The 21,685-nt window shown below is 42.8% G+C and overlaps 1 protein-coding gene across 2 annotated transcripts in view; it reads right to left on the bottom strand.

The window, feature by feature from the left end:
- PAXIP1 (PAX interacting protein 1) overlaps positions 1-21,685 on the bottom strand; it is a 55,923-nt gene that overhangs the window by 2,654 nt on the left and 31,584 nt on the right. For both annotated transcript variants that reach the window (XM_045564619.1, XM_045564621.1), the window contains 11 exons: positions 19,370-20,096; positions 18,796-18,890; positions 14,624-14,719; positions 13,579-13,716; positions 12,775-12,896; positions 12,145-12,329; positions 11,159-11,202; positions 6,696-6,766; positions 5,059-5,161; positions 3,852-4,020; positions 1,033-1,133 (listed from right to left, as the gene is read on the bottom strand). In XM_045564619.1, coding sequence (XP_045420575.1) covers positions 1,033-1,133; positions 3,852-4,020; positions 5,059-5,161; positions 6,696-6,766; positions 11,159-11,202; positions 12,145-12,329; positions 12,775-12,896; positions 13,579-13,716; positions 14,624-14,719; positions 18,796-18,890; positions 19,370-20,096 — 1,851 coding nt within the window. The remainder of the gene's footprint in view (positions 1-1,032; positions 1,134-3,851; positions 4,021-5,058; positions 5,162-6,695; positions 6,767-11,158; positions 11,203-12,144; positions 12,330-12,774; positions 12,897-13,578; positions 13,717-14,623; positions 14,720-18,795; positions 18,891-19,369; positions 20,097-21,685) is intronic.

The following is a 21,685-nucleotide window of genomic DNA, read 5'->3' as shown; positions in this document are numbered from 1 at the left end:
AGATAATATTCTTCCCCCTACTCAACCTGACGTGAGCCTAGAGGAATCCAGCCATGTAAACTGAGAAATTATTTAAGCATTTCCCATGGTCAGTAAGCCCATGATTATTAAAAGTAATCAGAACTTAAGTTCCCAAAACAAGGTGCTTTGTGAATAAGAATATTATGTACATTTTTCACAATTTCTATAAAATTCTAAATCAGCATTACATTTAACCACTTTTATCTTGTCAAGCAGCAGACTGGCACAGCTCAGTTCCTGGCCTGTATTCCTTTTCTTTATTTTCTCTAAACTTATTTGGATTCAAACAGAGTAGGAAATGGTACTGAGGCTTAATTAGGTGATAGTAATTCTCTAATAAGCTTGCTCCTGAGAATACCACAAACTAGTGGTTTAACTGCTCACAGAAAAGAAAAAATCAGACATTTAGAAAAATCAGACTATTTTTGGTAAAAACAAAATTTTAACTCAGTATTGTATATCATTCCTAACTCTTAAGTTGGCTCCTTAAGAAGTTTAAAGAATAGATTATCTTTATTGATTTACTTAGTTCTTTGCTACAAAAAAACATTTCCTAACTAAGTATCTTATCTAACAAATATTTAAAAATCTTTAGTTCTGAATTATATATGTACACATTCAATTAACATTTCTCCAAGTATCTTCTCTGGCTAATTACACACTTACTGAGAATGGTATTAAGTAAACAATGTCCTCCAAAGATTTATTAAAAGCAAAAAATTTAACTTACATGTCTCTTACCAATTAAATTATTCATACACATACTCTTTAAGGACCTTATTTCTAATACATCTATTTACTTACTTTTTGTACCAATTTTCAAGACTTAGAGTAAAGAGAACCCCTCTGGAGGGCGGCACTTCCCTGGGGGACGGCCCCAGTGGCAGCGTCCGAGGAGGAAGACAGGCCACGCGCACAGGCGGGCTGAGCCCAATGCCCCTGGAATGCACTTCCCATCAAGCTACCTGTTATCTCCACCTGAATTCGTCTGACTTTTCCTTTAAAGTGTACCTTAAAGAGTGGAGAAACATGTGCCCGTTTTAAGGACTCTTCCAAACTGAAAGAGAAAAGCACCTCAGCCTCAGCATCTCGGAGAATGTAGTTCTGCTCATCTGGAAAACAGAAAAGCGCACACTCTGAGAAGCAGGGCAGGTGCGACCACTCCCAGAACTCTCCCCCTCATTCAGGCACACATTACTCACGGCGACAGTCACCGGTACAGCCTTTGGATGTCTAAATCTCACCACTGTACGTCATTTACTTCCCCCTGAAAACAGCCAGACCCAGACCAAAAAAAGACAAGCAGGCATTCTTTCTCCTAGGTCAGTGGTAATTAACCTTTTGGGGCCATAAATTCTTCTGAAAAAAATTCACTGCAAGCTCTGGTCCCCTTCCCTAGGTGCACCCCTCTCCTTACCCCTCAGCTGCAGTCTCACACACCATTTAGGGAGCTCACACACCTCCCAGCTCTCAGATCCTAGGCTGAGAACTGAAGCTCTAGAATGGCCAGCTCTAAATGATCATCACGCCCAAGCGTACCTATAATGACCAATGCCTCAATGGCCGGAGGAACAGTAGAGTCAATTAGCTGACAATCAAAACTTTATAGATTTACCAACAAGGCATTCCTTTTAAGTATATAAAAGTGTACCACAATTTACAAAAGATAGTTTTACCAATTTTTGAAGATTTCTGGAAATTTTTAATTGACCGATTTTCAGAGTTTTCATAGTCAAATTTGCCAAAAGTTAAAGATCACAAAATGTTTTACTCTTCCTATAGATATGTCTCATATTCAGAAAAGCATTTCTTCTCCTCCATTTCATAACAACCAAAAGTAGCCCAACACAGACAGCTCAAACCCGACAACACACACGTCAGAGGGGAAAGGGCAGAGAAGAAAGCGTCCAGCGTCAGGCTCGGCAAACTGGCGTGGACTAGATGACACACACCATGTATTATTTCTGCTGCATATTCTTTTCTTCTTTTTTAAACAATGTTTTAAAAATGTAAAAACCATTCTTAGATTACGGGCCACATGCTGACACCTGGGCAAGAGCAATCACATTACTACAGGAATGCTGAAATCTGTTTACCAATTGCCATAAATACAAAATTGATCCACCAGCCAACCAGTAGATAAATAAGGCTGCTATACTTTTTTAGGTGAAAGAAGATAAGAATGTCTAAAAACTAGAGAAATAAAAAATGATGAGTTAAAAAATGAACAAGCTTTGCCCAACTCCCGAGCACGCGCAGGCCTCAGGTGTGACCGTGGCCGAGTGCAGAAAACCCGCGTCACCGTGCACATCCCCAGCTGAGGGGAGTCAGGGCCACACCCTGCCTTCTCGTTCCTGCTCATACAAGGAAAAAGCATCCTCTTCATGGACTATTTGGTACTACTTTTTCAAATTTGTGTGATTTTTGGGGGGTGATCTCGCTGGGTAAAGTGGCCCCAAGTGCAGTGCTGCATGGCTGTCCAGTGCTCCTAAGCGCAGGACGGCCGTGATGCCCCTATGGGGAAACGCGCGTGTCAGCGAGGCTGTGCTCAGAGCTCAGGCCGAGTGACAGTGCTGCTGGCCGTCAGTTCAGTGTTAATGAATTAACAATACACGTTCGACAAGGTGTCCTTAAGTAGCAACACACATCAAACAAGGTTTGACTGACGAAAACGTAGTGACCAGAGGCTTGAGGAACCCGACCCCATGTTTCCCCAGGAGCCACGATTCAGTACTCACGACTCTCAGTTTGCAGCAACTTTACAGAACACGACTGCTGTGGACAACAAGAACTGCCTCAACACTGTAGTTGAAGACTTTGTTTTTTTCTTTACATTAATGATTTATTCTTTCCTATGTTTTATTGCCTTAGATATAGAATCATGAAATTTTAAGTTTGGTTCTAGCTTTGCTATAAACAGCAATCTTAAGTATCTTTATTTCTCTAAATCTTAACTTCTCATATGTAAAATTAAACTACATGAACTTTAAAATATATATACCTTTTATTTACTTACATAAATATGAACTATGTGTAAACACTAGCAGCCAGGAAAATAGCACGGATCTAAAATATTTTAATTTAACAAGACTGATTTAATGACAACTTATACCCATGAAGGGATAAATAAGGTTAGTTTAGCCAGAAGAGCTGGTGCCAGTGGGGCCCAGTCGTGCCCCTGCAGGCCTGGCTTGCCCCAGGCCACACACCTAGCTCTCACCACCCTTCAGAGCTCACCGTTCTGCTTAGGGGGCAAAGAGCAAGGAGAGCACAGGTGAGAAAGTGTGAGAACACGGTCGTACAGGGCAAACCACTGGCACAGAAACACAAATACATAGATGCCTTAAATCAGGTGGTAATAAATATTGTCACGACATGACATGGTGGCCAGGGAGCCCAGCTTTAGTGCCACTGTGGGCAGGGCATGAAGAACAAGCGAGAAATAAACTGAGAACATGGTGAAGTTGGCATGGGGCATGTGCTTCTGCACTTGCTCCCTCTAGACAAGGGACCAGGTGAGGACCTGGGAAGGTAAGAGGTGCCTGGCCTAGATGACAAACTGGGGACACCAACCCTGAAGAAAAAGGGGGAAACCATTGCTACGTAGGACAGTGAAGGTGCTCATTTGTCTTGGCTGTTATGACTTCTATGGACAGTTACCATTTATAATCATTTCATACTTACCAAGGTTCTAAAACCATCCAGGTATATTAAGGGAAAAAAAACCCATCCTTTATATAGATGTTTGTTGGGATGAAAATGGAGATGAATTTTTTTAAAAATGAAAGTTTATCTGACATTAAAACAAAGGTACTGATGCTGCTACTCACCAATGAATTTCTGACACTTGAAGCATTCTTCTAGCCACTCCGGAGTTACTATGTGCTTCACTACAGAAATCGCCGTCAGGAACTTCACTGTGCGCGTCACCTTGCTGGCAATGAGGTGTGTGCACTTCTGCGTAGACTCGGCAACCTCTCCACCAAGAATATAGAGCTTCTGAAGGTCACAAACACAGTCAGAGATGAAAAAGCTAAGCTTCCGTGGAGCCACATCCACAGAGCACAACACAGATGAAAACAAAGTATCTGAATGTAATTCTCAGCCAGAAAACAGTGTGACGGGTGCTACAAAACTACAGGAGAAAAATAAAAATTAGATTTGTCATTCACATTTCTACAGTCATGTCCATCCAAATAAAGATTAAGACATAAATTCTCCAGACATCAGTAACACCTCTCCACGAATAAGTAAAATGACGTGAGAACGACGCAGCTCACTTCACAAAGAGAAAACTCACCCAAACTGTATCAGCCGACGTTGGTGTTAGTGAGGTGCGTGAACATGCTATCTCCATTTTTAAAAATGATGGGATAAAAACTGACTAAGACATATGAAAAAAATGACCTCTTATTAACAAACCTCATATTTTAAAGGTAGAAAAATCAAGTTGCACTAAATTTGTAATAATAGCATTTATAGTTGCTTCTTTTTCTTGAGAAAAAATTAAGGAATAAAATGAAGGAATCAACATGATACAGGTCAACTTATACTCTTAACCACCCGCCCCCCACCGAAAAAAGTAGTAAAACAAAATCCCATCAGTTGTTGGGTGTTATTTCATAAAGAATATTTAAAATCTGCTTCCATTTATCATCTAACAAATACAGAAACCCCTTCGGCCTCACTTTACCCAAGAAAACTCATCTTGGGTAGACTGTGTTTGCTGGGAGAACTTTAGGAGGCGCAGTCCTTTTACGCTAGCGCGACCCTCATGCAGCCTTGCAGTGTTCGAGGGAGGAGAGAAATGCCTGGCCTACACTGATGAGAACGCGAGTACCTCGGTACGACACGGTAGCACACGACAGGGCAGGAAGGCATCAGACATTTAATGACTAGTCACCACCAGCACGCTAATGACTGCTGTAACGAGACACTGCTGACTACGTGTAAGCTTAATGAACTGCTGCCTGAAGTGAACACAAACAGAAAGGGACGCGGGTCACAACCCTTGTACATAGCAGAGTGAAGCCTCACCTTGATATACTGCTGCACCTGGACAGGCTCAAATCCAGTGAAAAGCACAAAGGGGGTCAACTCTGGGGTGAGCTTCCTAGTGGGAGGTGGGATGTCCTCAATCCTGCAAAAGAGACAAAGTAGCGATGATTTTATCATTTACTTATAGTGAAAATACTCTCTAGAAAACAAGGGATTCCAACAGTTTAACAAGCTTTTGCAGCTTTAAGTGTGTGTGGTTTTTCTTAAAGAAAAACGAGCTACCTGTCCTTTCCCATTTACACAAAGTCACCCCCTCAAAAAGATGACATCTGAAACCTCCCAGGAAAGCACCTAATACACTTTCAGTTAAGATCAATATTCTCTTCTCCATCAATCCCTCCCAATTAATTTTTTAAAATTGGCTTTAAAAAGAAAGCAAATATTAGCGTTGGTTTCTACCTTTCCCTGATTTTGCCAGTTTAAACACCATTATAATGGCTGCTTTCCATTTTTTATATCAAGCTTTAAAAAAGACCTTGGTGACTTAGGCCACTCCTCGTCCGCACATTCACCATCAACACATGTCAGCCAAGACGGATGTCCTGAGAGCTTCCAGTACCTTTTTAATTCTAGCCCTCTGTCTTCCACCAGAAGGTATAAAACAAGCTGTTTTACTCAAGCGTACATTTCAAATTAAACCTTTTGGTTTTTTACATTTCCTTTTTCCAAATCTTCTTTTTCAGCTTATATTTAAACAAGACAGTCTGGGAAAATTTTATTTTAAAATTATTTGTGGCAATTTGATCACAGCCTCAAAAACTATCACACAATTAGGATTTCACTACAAAGTCAACAGTTCAGTCTGTGCTCTGGATACACAGAGTGCAAGAAGGGAAAGATGAGGAAACTGGCCACTGCAAAGACAAGTCAAGCAGTTGCATTTCACCACGTACACCTGGGAAATAAAAGAGTTTTCTGGAGTCGAGATGGAGAACAACGCTTCCTTGGTGTGCACCTGCATTTGCTCTGCCTTACTAATTACACAGCAGGACTTCATTACTGTCTAGTGTCGGCCGGCCATGTCTTTCCCAGATGAGACCAAAACGATATGCATCTAAATCTGTGCATCCAAGCCAAACACGACATGCGGGTGTGGTGCACACCACATTCCAAAGGGGTCTTGGACCCTCTTTCGCACCGTGGCTGATGCTACAGTGTCCCCATGGAGTACTGGCACTTCCGAGAAGCACAGCTAGGAAGACTCCGAGCCCGGTGCTCTCCTGGCATGCAGGGCAGGGTGTCTTCAGCAGGGCCCTGGGGCTGGGGGGCTCCATGGGGTGCTTCTGAGCTGCTTCTGGACCTCCACCCATTTCCACCACAGCAGCTTCTATTTTACATAGTGGGGGTAGGGGGGAAGGCAGGTTCACCAGAGTTTCTTAAAAAAAAGTTTCAAAATTTTTTACATAAAAAATACAGATGTACTAGCCTATATCATTATAAACTGTCTTCAGCAATAAAATGAGACCTACCACAATAGAGCTGTGAAGCAAAAAGCAAATGCTTTCAAACCCTATGTTCTGTGAAAAATTTTAGAAACTTTCCCTAATTGCCACCAGTTTTCCCAACAGACCCCTGAAAGACAGCAACCACACAGAAAGTCAGGTTCTGATGCATACCTGGCTCTTTTGGAAGACGGCTGGATGTTAGTGACTTCATTTTGTTTCGGTTTGGGAGGTAGTCTTGCACCCTGTAATTAAAATATGATCTACTTTAATCAAATCAACCTCCCAAGTAACACAGTAGCTTCCAAGAGATTTACGTGTCAAATAACCAGACTACTTCAGCAAGTCCCAGGACCGTGCTCTTCGCAGCGGCACCGGACGCACCTCCCACGGGGGCCCCGAAACGCTCGCCCGGAGCAGCAGCCAGGGCTGCACACAGAGCCTCCGGCTCATTTTCATTGTTTTCCCTCTTCATTCGGCAAATCCCCTCAGTTCTTTAAAACATCTTTGTCCCCTTCTTTCCTCACCTCACGTTATATATGCAGTCCCCCACTCTGAACTTCTCAGGACCATTTGTATTCCAAATAATTCGTCCTGTGTCCCAATTTACGATGTGGGAAACATATCACTGCAGTTACCCTACAACTAAAAGACTATTCGCAAAACTGAAACTCCACCTATGAGGTTGCACAAAGATGTTACGAGGCCATCGGATCAACAGTGCTATTAGCAGCCAGACAAGGTGCTGAACCCGCACTGCGTCTCAGGAACACGCCCACGTCTGCGGGAACCAGCTTGAGGCCTGAGCCCAGAGCAGAGCAGCCCTGCCAGGCGAGGCGGGGAGACGGGACTCCCTCGGGGTCCCCGCCCAGGCAGCATCTCTGCTCTGCCTGCTCTGCCCAGTCTGTGTTCACTCCTGCACATTTCAAACTCCAAGGTTCTTTCAAAAAGACAGTTGTTCATGTTTTACTATTTGAAGCAACTACCTCTCAATCTTGTTAATTTACCTTAAATATAACTTATGTTTTCTAAATATTGCTCCCATATCAAGACAACCAAAACAAACATAAGCATATCCACAGAACAAATTCGAAATCTATTTGCCCCATCAGATGTGGAGAATCAAGTTTTACAATTTGCAGGAAGGTTTACACTTTTTCTTATTACTACCTTTACAAGAAATCAAACTCTCAACCCTCCGTTTCCAAAGATCACATTTAAGTCTCCAAATCAGCACTCACTGGTAGAAGCACAGGAACACACGGCAGGATGGACAAAAAGGGCAAACTGGCCTTCCTATCTCTGAGATTTTCTACTTTTAATCACTGATGCGGAGCCGGAGAAACTGATGTCCGGAGCCCCTACCCTGGCAGAGTTCAAGCCCTGTGGTTTGGGAGGGAAACTGACCGTCACTGTCCCAGCTTGATCTCAAAAATTACCACAAAATTTCTCTCATCTAAGTGAACAGGAAGAATAGTTTTTAAAACCCATTGTTCATGACTGATTTATCGTAAAATTTTAATCCTTAAGTTGTACATCAATATCCTATGACTCAAAATTTTATCATTCTCATTCAAGTCTGAAGAAAATGATCATGTTCCACAGCCAGTACCGTCCCACTGACATGACATTTAGTATGAAGCCCTATAATCATATGAAAACTAACAGCATCAAACTGGCCTGAAACCTACTGTGTCCCTGGCTGAGGACACTTGTAGTAAATTTACAAATAAACACTAAGACACAAAATTAAACTAGTGTGTGTAAATCTTATGAAAAACTTCTCACAGTAAAAATTAAGATTTTACCAAATCTCAACATTATGGGTTTTTTTAATCCAATTAAGCTTTCAAAATGCCTGATTAACTGTGAATTAATTGCAAGTAACTTCATATAGAGTTTTTTTTTTTTTTTTGAGACAGTCTCACTCTCTTGCCTGGGCTAGAGTGCCATGGCATCAGCCTAGCTCACAGCAACCACAAACTCCTAGGCTCAAGCGATCCTCCTGCCTCAGTCTCCCAGGCAGCTGGGACTATAGGCATGCGCCACCATGCCCGGCTAATTTTTTCTATTTTTAGTTGTTTGGCTAATTTCTTTCTATTTATAGTAGAGACGGGGGTCTCACTCTTGCTCAGGCTGGTCTGGAACTCCTGAGCTCAACGATCTGCCCACCTCAGCCTCCCAGAGTGCTAGGATTACAGGCGTGAGCCACCACGCTTGGCCCATATAGAGTTTAAGTTTGCAAAGCATTTCAAAATGGTTATGGAATGTAACTTTTAAAATGTCAAAGTATGCTATACATATCACACTTTTCTGCTACACTGGGCTAGTATCTTCCACAGCAAGATACAAAAACCACAGAATAAAATATACTTTTAAATCAGCAGGTACTTGATTAACTTCCCTGAAATTATCAGCACATAACCAAAATCCTCCAGGATTTTGTAAGATTTGATTCCTTAAGTACAGTTTTAAACTTAAACTTACAGAGGTAAAAAAAAAAACCCTCCTGCTATAATGACTTTTTATGTATTTCTTTTGGTCCCTCAATGACCAAAGAGAATTTTAAACAAATTATGCTCCATGTTTCTTGGCTTAACACAAAGCTACAATTGCTATTATCAAAATGAAGATATATTATACTAATCAAAAGCTATTAATTTTGAAATGTCTATGCATGTCTGTCTACAGGTCCCCTTAGAACCTTTCCAATTTTTTTTAATCAAGAGATTTTAATCAATTATGTACTAGAATCAAATTAGGTAAGGAAAAATTTATTTTACAGAAATAAAATCATTTCCCAACATGCTTGACAGAAACAAGCTATTCATTTTCATTTGTGTCCCACTGAAGACATGACTGAAATCTGCCCAGTGGTTTATTTCCAAGTGGTCTACTACCGAATTCTTTGGGATACTGTAAGATTGGCTACAGCCAGAGTTCTTTTTTTTCCTTTTTTAAAATTATTATAGGTACTAAATAGCTGTGTATCTTTGTAGGGCACATGTGATGTTTGGATACGGGCATACGATGTGAACTAATCGGGGCGGGTGGGGCATCCACCACGTCAGGCACTCATCATCTCTGCGTGAGGACGCTCCGATTCCACTCTTCCAGGTAATTGCAGCTCCGCCTCCGCTTGCACCCTGCTCCCGCCACTGTTTAGAGGTGGTTTTGGTATCTTACTAAGAATAGTGGCCATCTCTTTTCTCTCATCAAAACTCTTCCACTGCTCCTACAGTTTTAAAATAACCCTGACTACTTCCAAAATCCTCTCCATCTCCACAGAAAGCTCAGCAAACCACTGTCTGGCACCCCCTGCTGTACGACACTGTGCACGGGTCAGCCAAGACCCTCTGCAGGCATCAGCACTGTCCTCCGTGCCAGGGGAGCGAAGTGCCTCCCTGGCCCACGTTCCGCACAACTGGAGCAGGAGTCTGTAAGGATGACAACCCAATCAAGCAACAATCCATTGGTTCTAAAAGATAGAACTCACAGAGAATATCTGCTTTTGCTTCTGTGTCAGAGCTGGTCATGTTTTATTAAAATCATAATTATTAGCTTAAACTAGGAAAACAATACATAACACAGTCACATTATCATTAGGATTAAGGAAACAAGACACTGCCCTATACATATGGGCTTCCTCAAAGACTCAGGACAATCACCGGCAGCTTCCAGATTAGATTTGGAAAATGAGTCAGTGGATCCGTACTCAGCACACAGGCTTACGTGTCAGCTGGTAACCCTGACTAGAATATTCTCCTCAGCTAGCTGTTCCATGGCACAAACCCTAAACTTCTCTGTATATGGCAGCAACGTGGTGACAAATTGCTGGGCACGTGACATGGAAGTCCATTTTAAAAAATATGGATTAATACATATAATAACATAAACATACACCTAAGCCTTTACGCGAAAGCACTACTGACCAGCTATTCTCGCAGCACCAATGTAGTCAGTGACAAGTCACAGCAGAGAGTCTTAGGTGAAGAATTATTGAAATGGTCCTGCCCGTAACTTAGCAGGTATCACTGCTGAAGAACAAACTGACGTTCCACTCATCAGACTTCCCATACGAGAACTGGACAGCACCTTGCTGAAAAGACAGCCCCTACTTGTCTCGTAACTGCCCACCAATGGACTCAACCCCCGGAACGGCCAGTCCTGCAAAGTGTCCCACCAGAGACCTAACCAACGTGCTACGACCCCCACCCCAGGGGCACCAAGAAAACACCCCTCACCACAACAAGATCTGGGCCTGTTTTATCCAATCTGGGCCTCAAGTGGGTTATGGATCTTCTAATGGTTCTCAAAGTTCCTGCCTTTCTATGCCCTGAAAAACAAGACGTCACCTTATGATTTTACTGCTCTTCAATTCTTTCAGCAATCGTGTATTAAACAGCTCTTTGAAGCAAATAATGCTATGTATATACGTGAACAACTGACAATCATATCAACGGAGAGATGATATGATATCATCAATAGACCTTAGATAAACATCTGATGACAAGTGAGAAGACACAGTCTTCATTTGTTACCATGTTGACAAATTACTGAAAGAATTTTTAATTTACATCCCTACTATATTTTAATGGCATAGTAACATCCAAAGTAAAATGATTAATTTGACATACCACCAACAGCTCTGCTGACACTTTTAATGGAGCTCTCCAGGCATCTAAAGAGAGAAGTAAGTTATTTTGTCACAATCCATCATTTAAATAGAAAAGCCTTTTTCTGAAAGCCTTCTCTGAGGCTGATAATTCTAGACACATCTATAGCTTAGCTGCCAACATTGAATAGGGACGAATGTAAGTCCTATACCTAAGTTTACAAAAACGTTTTCCAGGGCAAGGTGGGAGTGGCAGGCCAGACTCCTGACAACGCTCTTGATGCTTCAGTTTACTGCGCATCGTCTACATGAAGCAGCACTAAGAAAATCAGCAGCAAACACTGTTTCTAAACCAATGGTATTCACCGTCCTACTGCGTGTTGTCTGGTTGGACGTTTCTAGAGGACTGTGTCAAGAGGCAGTCGACAGGAAGGACCACGCCAAGCAAGCACTGGCCAAAGGGACCAGCATGCCTACCCTGTGGGGAACAGTGGACACAGGGCCATGCTTAATTAAACCTCAGCGTTGCAGCATCTACAATGGGGACGGTGCTCCGTCAAGGAGCTGTGTCTACTAGAAGGCGGAGTGCAGCAGACGTCCACCTGCTGACCACACGAGGCATGACAACATCCAAGACGCAAAAGCAAGTCAGTCAAAGCACTGCAGTGACTAGAAGACAGACATCAATTCTAGGAAGCAGGGACTGTTCCACAGGGTAGGGGGCATTTTTCACAAAAGATAACTGGCTTGAGAGACCAGACTAAAAAAAAGTCTTTCAAGGGCTCCTTCCATCTCTAGGACTCTATTAAAAGCAAACAAAAATACCAAACCAACAAAAACCCTGGGCGGAGTGGGGAGAAGGAAGAAAAAGTGTAGAAAGGAAATAGGAAATGAATCAAAACCTGGAGAGCTACAGCCACGCCTGGTGGTGAGCATAAATAGAAGGTGGTAGACCACTTCTAAGAATTTTATTTAAATAAAACTTACAGCATGTAAAATTTCACCTACCTAGAAGATTTAAAACTAAATGCTGTGTGGGGGCAAAGGGGTCCTGCAGATTGAAGGCGGTGTAACGGCTATACTGAATCTGCCTCAGTGCCTCGAAGTTTCCCAGGAGCACGTCGCCGAGCCACTGGGCATTCACACAGGGTATCCTCCACTCCTTGGCTTTCTCGTACTTTAAACCAGCTGGTCTTTTTGGGGGGCGGGGGGAGAAAACATATTTATTAAATGTTAGACTTGTCTGCTGCCTGAATTTATATTTATTTTCAACAAAAGCAATAAAAACATTTCTCATGACCGGAGTGGCACGCATACCCCAGCGAAGCCAGGTGGTAATGAAGCGTGCACCTCAAGGCTTCGAGGATTAGAAGATCAGAAGACCACCTACCAGTCCTGCTTTTACCTCGCTCCTGTTACCTAATGTCATTAATTCAAATTTCATTAATTCAAATGTCTTACAGGTATTTCTGTCAACATCACGCTGAATATCACTGCCATTCTTTTAACAGATTTTGATTTCCACAATCAACTTTACACCACAAAACTATTATATATTAAGAAACACGGGATTGTAGAAATAGCCACTAATATTGTGTGTCAATTTAAGATTAAAAATGGTTTCAAAAATTTGCTTACTCTTTACAGATGAGGACTGTGTTGCTGCGGCATAGATAACCCGTATACTTGGCACCTGCCAAATAAGCCATTAGCTTTAGGTCATCTCTGTCACTATCAACAAATCCAGTCACAGAAATAATCTAGGGGAAAAAAAGAGCAAATAAGGTGAAAAAAAACCCTATCAGACTCAAGTACTATTTTTCTACCGCTTAGTTGTTTTACAGAAATATATATTTTTGTCATTATTTCTTTGGCATTATGGGACACATTTGGTAATAGCACTCCTAAACTTGCCAAGACCAGAATTGTGTTAACAGTAAACGTGGTACACACGTAGCCTTCATAGGGAGGAATAAAAAGAGTAAACCTGAGGTGACAAATACAGGAAAACCTTTTTTGTTTAACATAACATTGCTCAGGTAATTTTAACGAAGTTATTTTATGAATCACATACATATGAATCAGTTCTTTCTTCTCCTTACTGATCCCAACTTTGAGATCACTTGAGTGGGAGAACACACAACTGTTGATCAAGTTCTGCCCAACGGTGGCCTTTGGTGGCCTTTATTTTTAGATTTCAAATAGTGTCAAAGATTGTAAAACCCATTAAATATCTACTATGTGCAGAAAACTGTGATTGTTATATGGGAATAAAAGAAAATAAGATATTTCTTAACGGGCAGGCACTTAGAAACTGGGCCAAAGCGCACAGAAGAACACTGACTCAGAAGCCAACACCTGAGCCAGAAAGTCAGTACATGGTTATTTGCCAGAGAAGAAGGATAATAAAAAATGAATCAAAATAGAAGGATCCTGCCTTACATGCTGTGAACACGGCTTTCCTCCTGGTGGGAATGCCACCGGGAAGTGCAGGGCTCGGTGCGGCGGCACCATTTTCTTCTTCTTCAAGACTGTGTTTAACCAGTGTGCCGTGACGCATCTCTTTCTTTCTCTTATTGCCTATCAAACATAAAATTATACGTTTGTTGGTTTTATTTTTTTGCTGCAGAATTAAACACAAAATCGTAAGGTTATGTGATTACAATGCTATCTTTATTGGAAGCCCCATAAATAAAATAATGTCATGACACTTAGCACTGGATTTACTAAGGTAACAAACTACAACAGTGTGGTGTAAAAATTTACTATCTATCTAAGAACAGGAGCCTGCAATGGGGGATAAAAGCAACAAATTTTATAACAACCTTAAAAATAACTTTAACCATGAATAACATTTATAATCATCAAAGCTGAAAGTCCCCCGTAAGAACACAGAGGGCCCACCTAGACAAGTTATAAAAAATAGAACCATCCACCTAAAAAGCAGCACAGGGAACGCCTCACAAGTATTTCTACATTTGCCGTTGAAAAGCAGATCCAGTCAATGGCTACATTCTTTAAGAGCGGTTTCTTGGAGGTCACTTGTCACATATACATTTAACATCAATCTATCTACAAAAAAGAATATTTTAATGAAAAGAAATGAAACTCCAGGGGGTCAAAGGAGGCGGGACTGAGGAGAAAGCCTGAGCCGCAGCAGTCTGCCGTCCCCGCGCCTGGCTGCGCAAGGGCACCCATCCCGTCCCAGCCCCGCGCACGCACTGCAGCCAGGACGACGACCGGAGGAGTGTCTACCCTTGCTTAACACTAACTACCTGGGAAACCCTCCCTCCTCCATCCGCTCAAAGACAACGGCGTCCACAAAGGCATCTATCCCACCAAAGAAACGATGGTAGTAAGCAGCCACTTTCTTATTTTAAGAGATAGAAAAAAGTCCTTCCCCAAAATAATTACCACCAGGACCTTAAGACTGCACATACAAAGGGACAGGCTTTGCTGCCTGGCACAGCGGGGCTATTCTCCTCACCTGGGCATACACGCTGCTGACCTGACTCTCGCAGAGGAGGTGTGTGCATCGGCTCGTGAGCGTGGGGTCCACAGCGCCACCGTGCACCTGGATTATCTGGACACACAAGACCCAACTGATCACTCAGGAGAACAGAGGAGAATTATACCTTCTCATGAGATAGCTAGTAAAAGGACCCATCATATATTTACCATATAGTATGTTTCCCCAAAGAATAAAAGATATATAAGTTATATTTATAAACTTTTCTACCCAGCATTATCAAATGAAAATGAACTCCAACGCTTATTTAATCTGAATTTCCAGGGAGAAAGAGAAGAACAATGGAATGTACTCCTAAAGCAGGGTTTCTCCACCTCAACACCACTGACATTTTAGACCGGTCAATTCTGTACGGCAGGGCCGTCCTGGGTGTGGTGGGACGTGTGGCAGCTTCCCGGACTCCTACCCACCACGTGCCACCAGCAGCACTTGTCGGTCGTTGTTACAACTAAAAATGGCTTCAGATGCTGTGAAATGTCCCAATGGGTGCAGATCTGCCCCCCTCAAAACCCACTATTCTAAAAGGAAAACTAAAAAGCAAATCAGAATGAAATTAGTAAACACAAAAAATTTATTTTTAAAAATAGATTCAGTTTTGGGGAGTGAATGAACCGTTCTGCATCCTGTGGTGGTGTTTACATTGGACATGGCATTTGTCAAATTCAAAATACTGTACCCTAAAAAGGGGGGAATTTTACCATATATTAAAATACAAACTTAAAAAGACCTGCCCCCAAAACCCTATTCTGTTTCATTTACTACTTTTGAAAATTTAATATTTATTTTTACTGTAACTATTCACGAACATATTTAATGAGGCCCATGACAAAACAGCAGCTCCCTCTCCCATCCCTGCCTTCCATTCCCTCGAAGCAATTACGTTCAGCTCTTTAAGCTGTTTCTTCTGATAGTTAACACATTCTAACTAGCATATTCTATGCTGCTAGTTTTTTGTTTTCCATTTTCTTGTTCTATCCACTGACCTCCTCCTATGCGGGCCACCCTTTCCCTGATCACACACACACTCCAGCCTTCCTGACTTGCTTGTACCATGATTCTTGTTTGGATCAGTCTTGAGTATTTAATACAACGTAGTTCAGCCACATGGTTTAATAAAGCTCCCGAGATCAAAGTTCCTTTCTTGTGGAAATGTTTGTTTCCCCTGGTGTCAGTGACTGCCTTATCCTGCTCTCCACCCCAATCTGCCTTTTTCTTAGTTCCATGTACCTTTCACCATTTCATGCCTGAAGTCTTTAAAGAAATGTGCACATGGTTTTAAAATATGTCCACAAATTATTCTAAACTCCTCCCACTAGGAGGTGGTGCTTCATTCCCCAGCCTTGAGCATGGACTGGACTTAGTGACTGACTTCTAACTGACACGGCATGGCGGGACTGACATAGGCAGACTCCCGTGACGCCGTCACGAGGGCGCAGTAACACTGTGGCTCTTCCCGCTCTCTGTCCTGGGCCACTCACTCTGAGGAAGGCAGACAGCTGCTGTGCTGTGGACAGTCAAGTAGCCCACAGAGAGCCCCACGTGGTGAGGAACTAAGGCCTCCAGCCCACGGACACGTCAGGGGCTGTCCTAGAAGTGGCTCCTGCAGCCCCAGCTGACATCCTGAATGCAACCTCATGAGACAGCCTGAATCACAGTCACCTTACTGAGCCACTGCACTTTCTGACCCATGACGAAACTGTGAAATAAATAAATGTTTGTTCTTTCAAGTCATTAAGTTTTGGAGTACTTTGTTACGGAGCAATAGAAAACTGATGTAGTACAGTTAACCCTTGAATACGGATTTCAAGTTTATTTCACCTCTGCCAACCCTGAGAAAGCGAGACCAACCCCTCCTCTTCCTCAGCCTATGCAACATGAAGACGAGGATGAAGACCTTTATGATGATCTACTCCCACTTAATGAACAGTAACTATATTTTCTCTTCCTTGTGATTTTAATAGCATTTTCTCTAGTTATTATGAAAATACAGTATATAATAATAACATATAAAATGTGTCACTGACAGTTCACGTCACTGGTAAGGCTCCCAGTCAACAGTAGCCTATTAGTAGTAAAGTTTTTGGGGAGTGAAAAGTTATACATGGATTTCCAACCTCGTGGGGGTTGGCGTCCCTAATCCCCATACTGCTCAAGGGTCGACTGGCTATGTCTCTTCTTAATCTATCAGCATCTTCTGTTTTTCACTTGTTCCCCCTGGACTCTGTCTCCTGGTACCACGCCTGGTTCCTCCTAGGCCCACTTTCACCCCTGTCGGGGTTCCCCTCCCCGTCTGTGCCAGAGTCCCCGTTCCTTGGCTGCCGTGACTACCTCTCTGCTGGGATAGCAGCTTCCTAAGGACGAATACAAAGGAGATAAATTTTTGACCCTGGAAGTATGAAAATATCTTTATTCCACAGTCTTGTGATTGACAGGCTGCATATATTATTCTAGGTTAGAAATTATTTTCCCTCAAAATTTTGAAGAAACTGCTCACCTGTCCTCTAGCTCCCGCATGCTGCATTTGAGATGCCTGACACTGTCCTGATTCCTGATCTTTCAACGTCTTCCCCTCTGTTGAGCTGTTTTTTCTGAGAGAGAAGTTCTCTCAGTCTGAACTTTCACAGGTGCCTTACTGTCATTCTTTTCATTCCTTCGGTTGTAACGTAATTTCTTTAATAATTTTCTTGCCTTCATTTTCTCTGCTCCCAAACTCCTATTATTTAATGTTGGCCCTCTTGGGCTAATCCTTGAACTTAAAAAAAAAAAAAAAAAAAAATACTTTTCTCCACTATCTTTCGTATCTCTTAGTTTTGTTCTACTTCTTAGGATAGTTTCTAAATGTTACCTGCTCACACCTCTGACTTTCTCTTAAGTCTTGCTGCTGTCACTCTGAGGACTGCCCCCGCCTTACTTGCCCTGGTCGGAGCACCAGCCTCTGTCAACCGGGCAGCCACGGTCATCTTCCTGGTCACTCTCCAATTCGCCACTTTGCTAGTGTGCAGCTTGACCTCTTCCCCTGCCCCTTTTCCACATGCTTTGCAGAGTAGAGAAGACAGACGCAAACTCCACAGCACAGCATATAAAACAGGTCCTGGAAGACAGGCCAGCCTTGCCTCTCGCCCCCCAGCCTCACAGAGCCCACGGAGGAGCATGCCCTTTGCTCTCTCCGCAGCAGTCCCTGCACCCTCATGCCTTAGCCCACGGTGGACCAGCTGGAAAATCCTCCCCTCATTCTCACTCCTGCTTATGCTTTAAGACTCAGTTCAGCAAGCACCTCTTCCAGACTTCATAACACCCTCGCAGCCTGATAGGTGAAGGTCCTTCCTCAGGCTCTCCCAACACCCTGGGCCTCACTCCACGCTAGCACCTACCACACCGCCTCCCATCCCTGTGTGGGGGCCTACGTTTCCCCTGCTGCTCTACGGGGTGCTCAGTCTGTTTACTCGGCACACTTCCCGAGTCTTGCAGCTTGCTGGGCACATACACGGCAGAGATTTAAACACCAGGAATGCTTACAGTGAAGCACATTCAAGATGTACTTTAGGCTTACTCAAACTCGGATTTTTTTTTTTTTTTAACTTTTTACCCAGTTTGAATTTATGGCATTACAAGAGAAAGTATTTACTTTTTCTTTTCTTTAAAGGGCCACCACGCAAAATAATAAATCAATGAATGGACAGTTCCACAACTGGGCTAGAAGACTTTGAGGCCCCTTTTAAGCTAGAGATTTAGGATTTTCTAGTACATGCCTTTGGGGAAACAGAAATGACCAAGACACACACAAGTTGATAACCTAGGCTGCTATCCTAGGTTATCAAAAACCTGATCTTATTTCTCCACTCCTAATTATTTTTATATATAAATTATTAGCACCCCTGAGAATCTCAGAGCTGAAAGAATCTTAAGAATGACAAAGTCCAACATTTTCACCTGACAGCTGAGAAAACAGAAGCCCGGATAAATGATTAGCTAAGGTCACAGAGAACGTTAATAATAAAAATGCCCACAACACGTTCAGAACACAAGCAGACATATCTCAGTAAGTGCAGTCAAACGAACACAGTTAAGTCTATGTTCAGAAAGGAACATCTTCAGATACAAAGTTTAACTCCTTCCAGGCAACACCTCACCCTTTTCCAGGTGGCCAGCAGCTGTTTATCAGACATCTGCTCCGGATAATCCGCAATTGCAAACACACATCCCAGTAAGAAGCCTTCTTCTGGAACTACAATAGAATTATACAAGAAAAAGAAAATTAAAATCTTACAAATATGCTTACACAAAAAGTGCCATTTTGCCAAGTTCAATTTGAACTTATTAATCAGTCTTGACCATGTTTCTGTCAGTAATTCGAGTACATCTGGAATACTGTTACAAATCTATCACTTTGTCTATATTAAATGAACATTAAAAAGTAAAACATAATTATGCCTGACCATTAACTACTCTGGGTCGGTCCTGTGGCAGCCTAGATGCTCCATGGAACAGTAACATTCACACTTCAGTATATGATGTCCCAGAGTACAAAAGAAAGGACCATGGTTCCATTACAACTATATTCTTTGTTAGGTATGAGACTCACATTCTCCATTCTGTAATAATTATTTTGATACGAATCCTTACCCCGCACCCTCAAATACTCTCAAAGCATTTATGTAAGTGCAAGACTTTTAGGAGAGAGAGAAAAAAAACCCCATTACGAACTCTCCACTGCTGGATCATGTCCAAAAAGCTGCTGCTGCTGCTGCTGTGGCGGCGGCGGCTGCTGCGGGGGCTGGGGTGGGGGCTGCTGAGGTGGGACCTGATGCTGTAGTGCCTGGGATGTTTGACTCAAGTGTTGTGCTGACTGATTTTGCATTTGCTGCTGCTGCTGCTGCTGGTGTATGCGCTGTAGCTGCTGTTGCTGTAGCTGCTGCTGCTGTAGCTGCTGCTGCTGCTGCTGCTGCTGTAGCAGGTTGTGCTGCTGAAGCTGTGCGAGCTGCTGCTGTTGCAGTTGGTGCTGCTGCAGCTGATGTAGCTGCTGCTGCAGGGCATGCTGTTGCTGAAACGGCTGGAGCTGCTGCTGAGGGCGATGCAGCTGCTGTTGAGGATGCAACTGTTGCTGTGGAAACTGTAGCTGTTGCTGTGAAAACTGATGCTGATGGACTTGCTGCTGTTGCTGCTGCTGTGGAAACTGGTGCGCCTGTGGCTGGGGGTAGGGCTGCTGGGAAACCTGCTGCTGCTGCTGGAGCTGCATTATCTGCTGGGGCTGAAGGTGCAGAACTGGGTGCTGCTGCTGCTGCTGGGTCTGCTGCTGCTGCTGTAGCATGTTTGTCTCTGGAGTCACTTTCACTTGGCTAAACAGCACTGCATTGGCATTTGCATGTCCCTGCTGGCTGTGATTCACCTGCTGTTCTAAATTTTTTGTAGGTGCTGAAAGGGACTGTAATATCTAGAAAACAAAAGTTAGGTGGAGTCACACTCAATAGTTCCTGAAATGTACTAACAGTCTCTTAATCAAGAGAATAATATCCTACATGTTTAATATTCAACTAAACAGACGTGTCAAATGATTGAAAACTTCAAAAACAATACTACATTTTTCTTTCGTATTTACTTTGTCTCATCAATTTCAACAAGGTAAAAAAATTCATATTTTGAGACCACCAAATTTGAAACAAGTAAAATGGAATAAGCTAGTGAGTGACGCGAGCAAACACCAGACTCACGCGCTGCGTTTCAGAGCAGGGGAGCATTCTGTCCTGTTTACTTCTGGAGTTTGTGCCCAGGGGCTCCGCATGCTGCACCTACAGTGTCTCTATGGCCCATCTCCCTCCCATCACGCCACAGACCTTGTCCCACAGACCTTGTCCCGGCCAGAAATGCTCTAGGGAATGAAGGTGGCGAAGGCACCTGGCGGCTAGCCTCAGCCTCACCCCACATCTGCTCCGCAGCTGCCACTTCCCATTTCCTCCTGCCTCGTGGCCCAGAGTCCAATACAGGGAGGTCCTCAGGGGGTCACCTTCCAGATTAAGGCAGCGGGACCAAGCTTCGGCTCCAGGAGCCCCTCCCTGCACTGCCAACCTGTCTGGGCACTGGCGTGCTACACCAAGGAGGGACAGGCCAGACAACCACAAGTTTAAGTGGTAAACATTCCCCCAACTAAAAAATCATTATTATACCTGGTAAATTATGCTTCCTCAAAAACGACTAAGTTCTTCAAATGGGACAAAAATATGCCAAACTACAGAAAATCATTGAGGCCAGACTCTTTCCCTTCTAGTTCATTCTGCTTCACGTGACAGGGAGTAAGCTGAGAGTTCTGTGTATGCCGAGCGGTAGGAGGGGAAGGGACAGTGACCAGGAGATGCCCCCCAAGCAGAGTATCTAATTGCAAGTCATTTTTGTTATATCCTACATAGCACCGAATAGAACACAAGAAACATGTATATAATGAATTATACTCAACATGCTCAAATAACAAAAATCAGTACAAACAGATTTTACCACAACTCAATCCATACAACTAACCCTTTTAAAAGCATATTTATCATTTAAATAAAACTCTAGAAATTCAATTTTAACATGCTCTGGAACTATACCAAAATCTCAAAGATGATTCTATTAATAACATGTATCTTTCACTTAAATAGACTCCAAATCAAAGTTATATGATCTGCAAGGGTAACAGGCTTTAGATAAATAATTGAGTTTACAATTAAAATAAGTCAAACTCAAAAACTTGGGCATGTTTGTCTTCAAAATCACCTTATAGATAAGACATCTCTATAAGAACATTCAAGATTTCAGAAACACCTCAGTTGAGCTCTAAACAGAAAAATGTTTTTTTAAACAAATTTAGTAAGGTAACTATTTCTTCTCCATACTTAAAAGTATTCACAAATATCCAGTAGAGGGAAAGTCAGCCCCACCACGCAGCACCAAAGCAGCTGAACAGCATGTGGTGCGCTCCCGGTCCACAGGGAAGTGCGGGGTGCCAGGGGGCACCTGCCTGCCCATGAGCAGATCAGCCATGAGCCC

This window comes from Lemur catta, chromosome 11 (genome assembly GCF_020740605.2).
Source record: "Lemur catta isolate mLemCat1 chromosome 11, mLemCat1.pri, whole genome shotgun sequence".
Lineage (NCBI taxonomy): Eukaryota > Metazoa > Chordata > Mammalia > Primates > Lemuridae > Lemur > Lemur catta.
The sequence above is the reverse complement of the archived record's forward strand: the minus strand, read 5'-3'. Positions and strand labels throughout refer to the sequence as shown.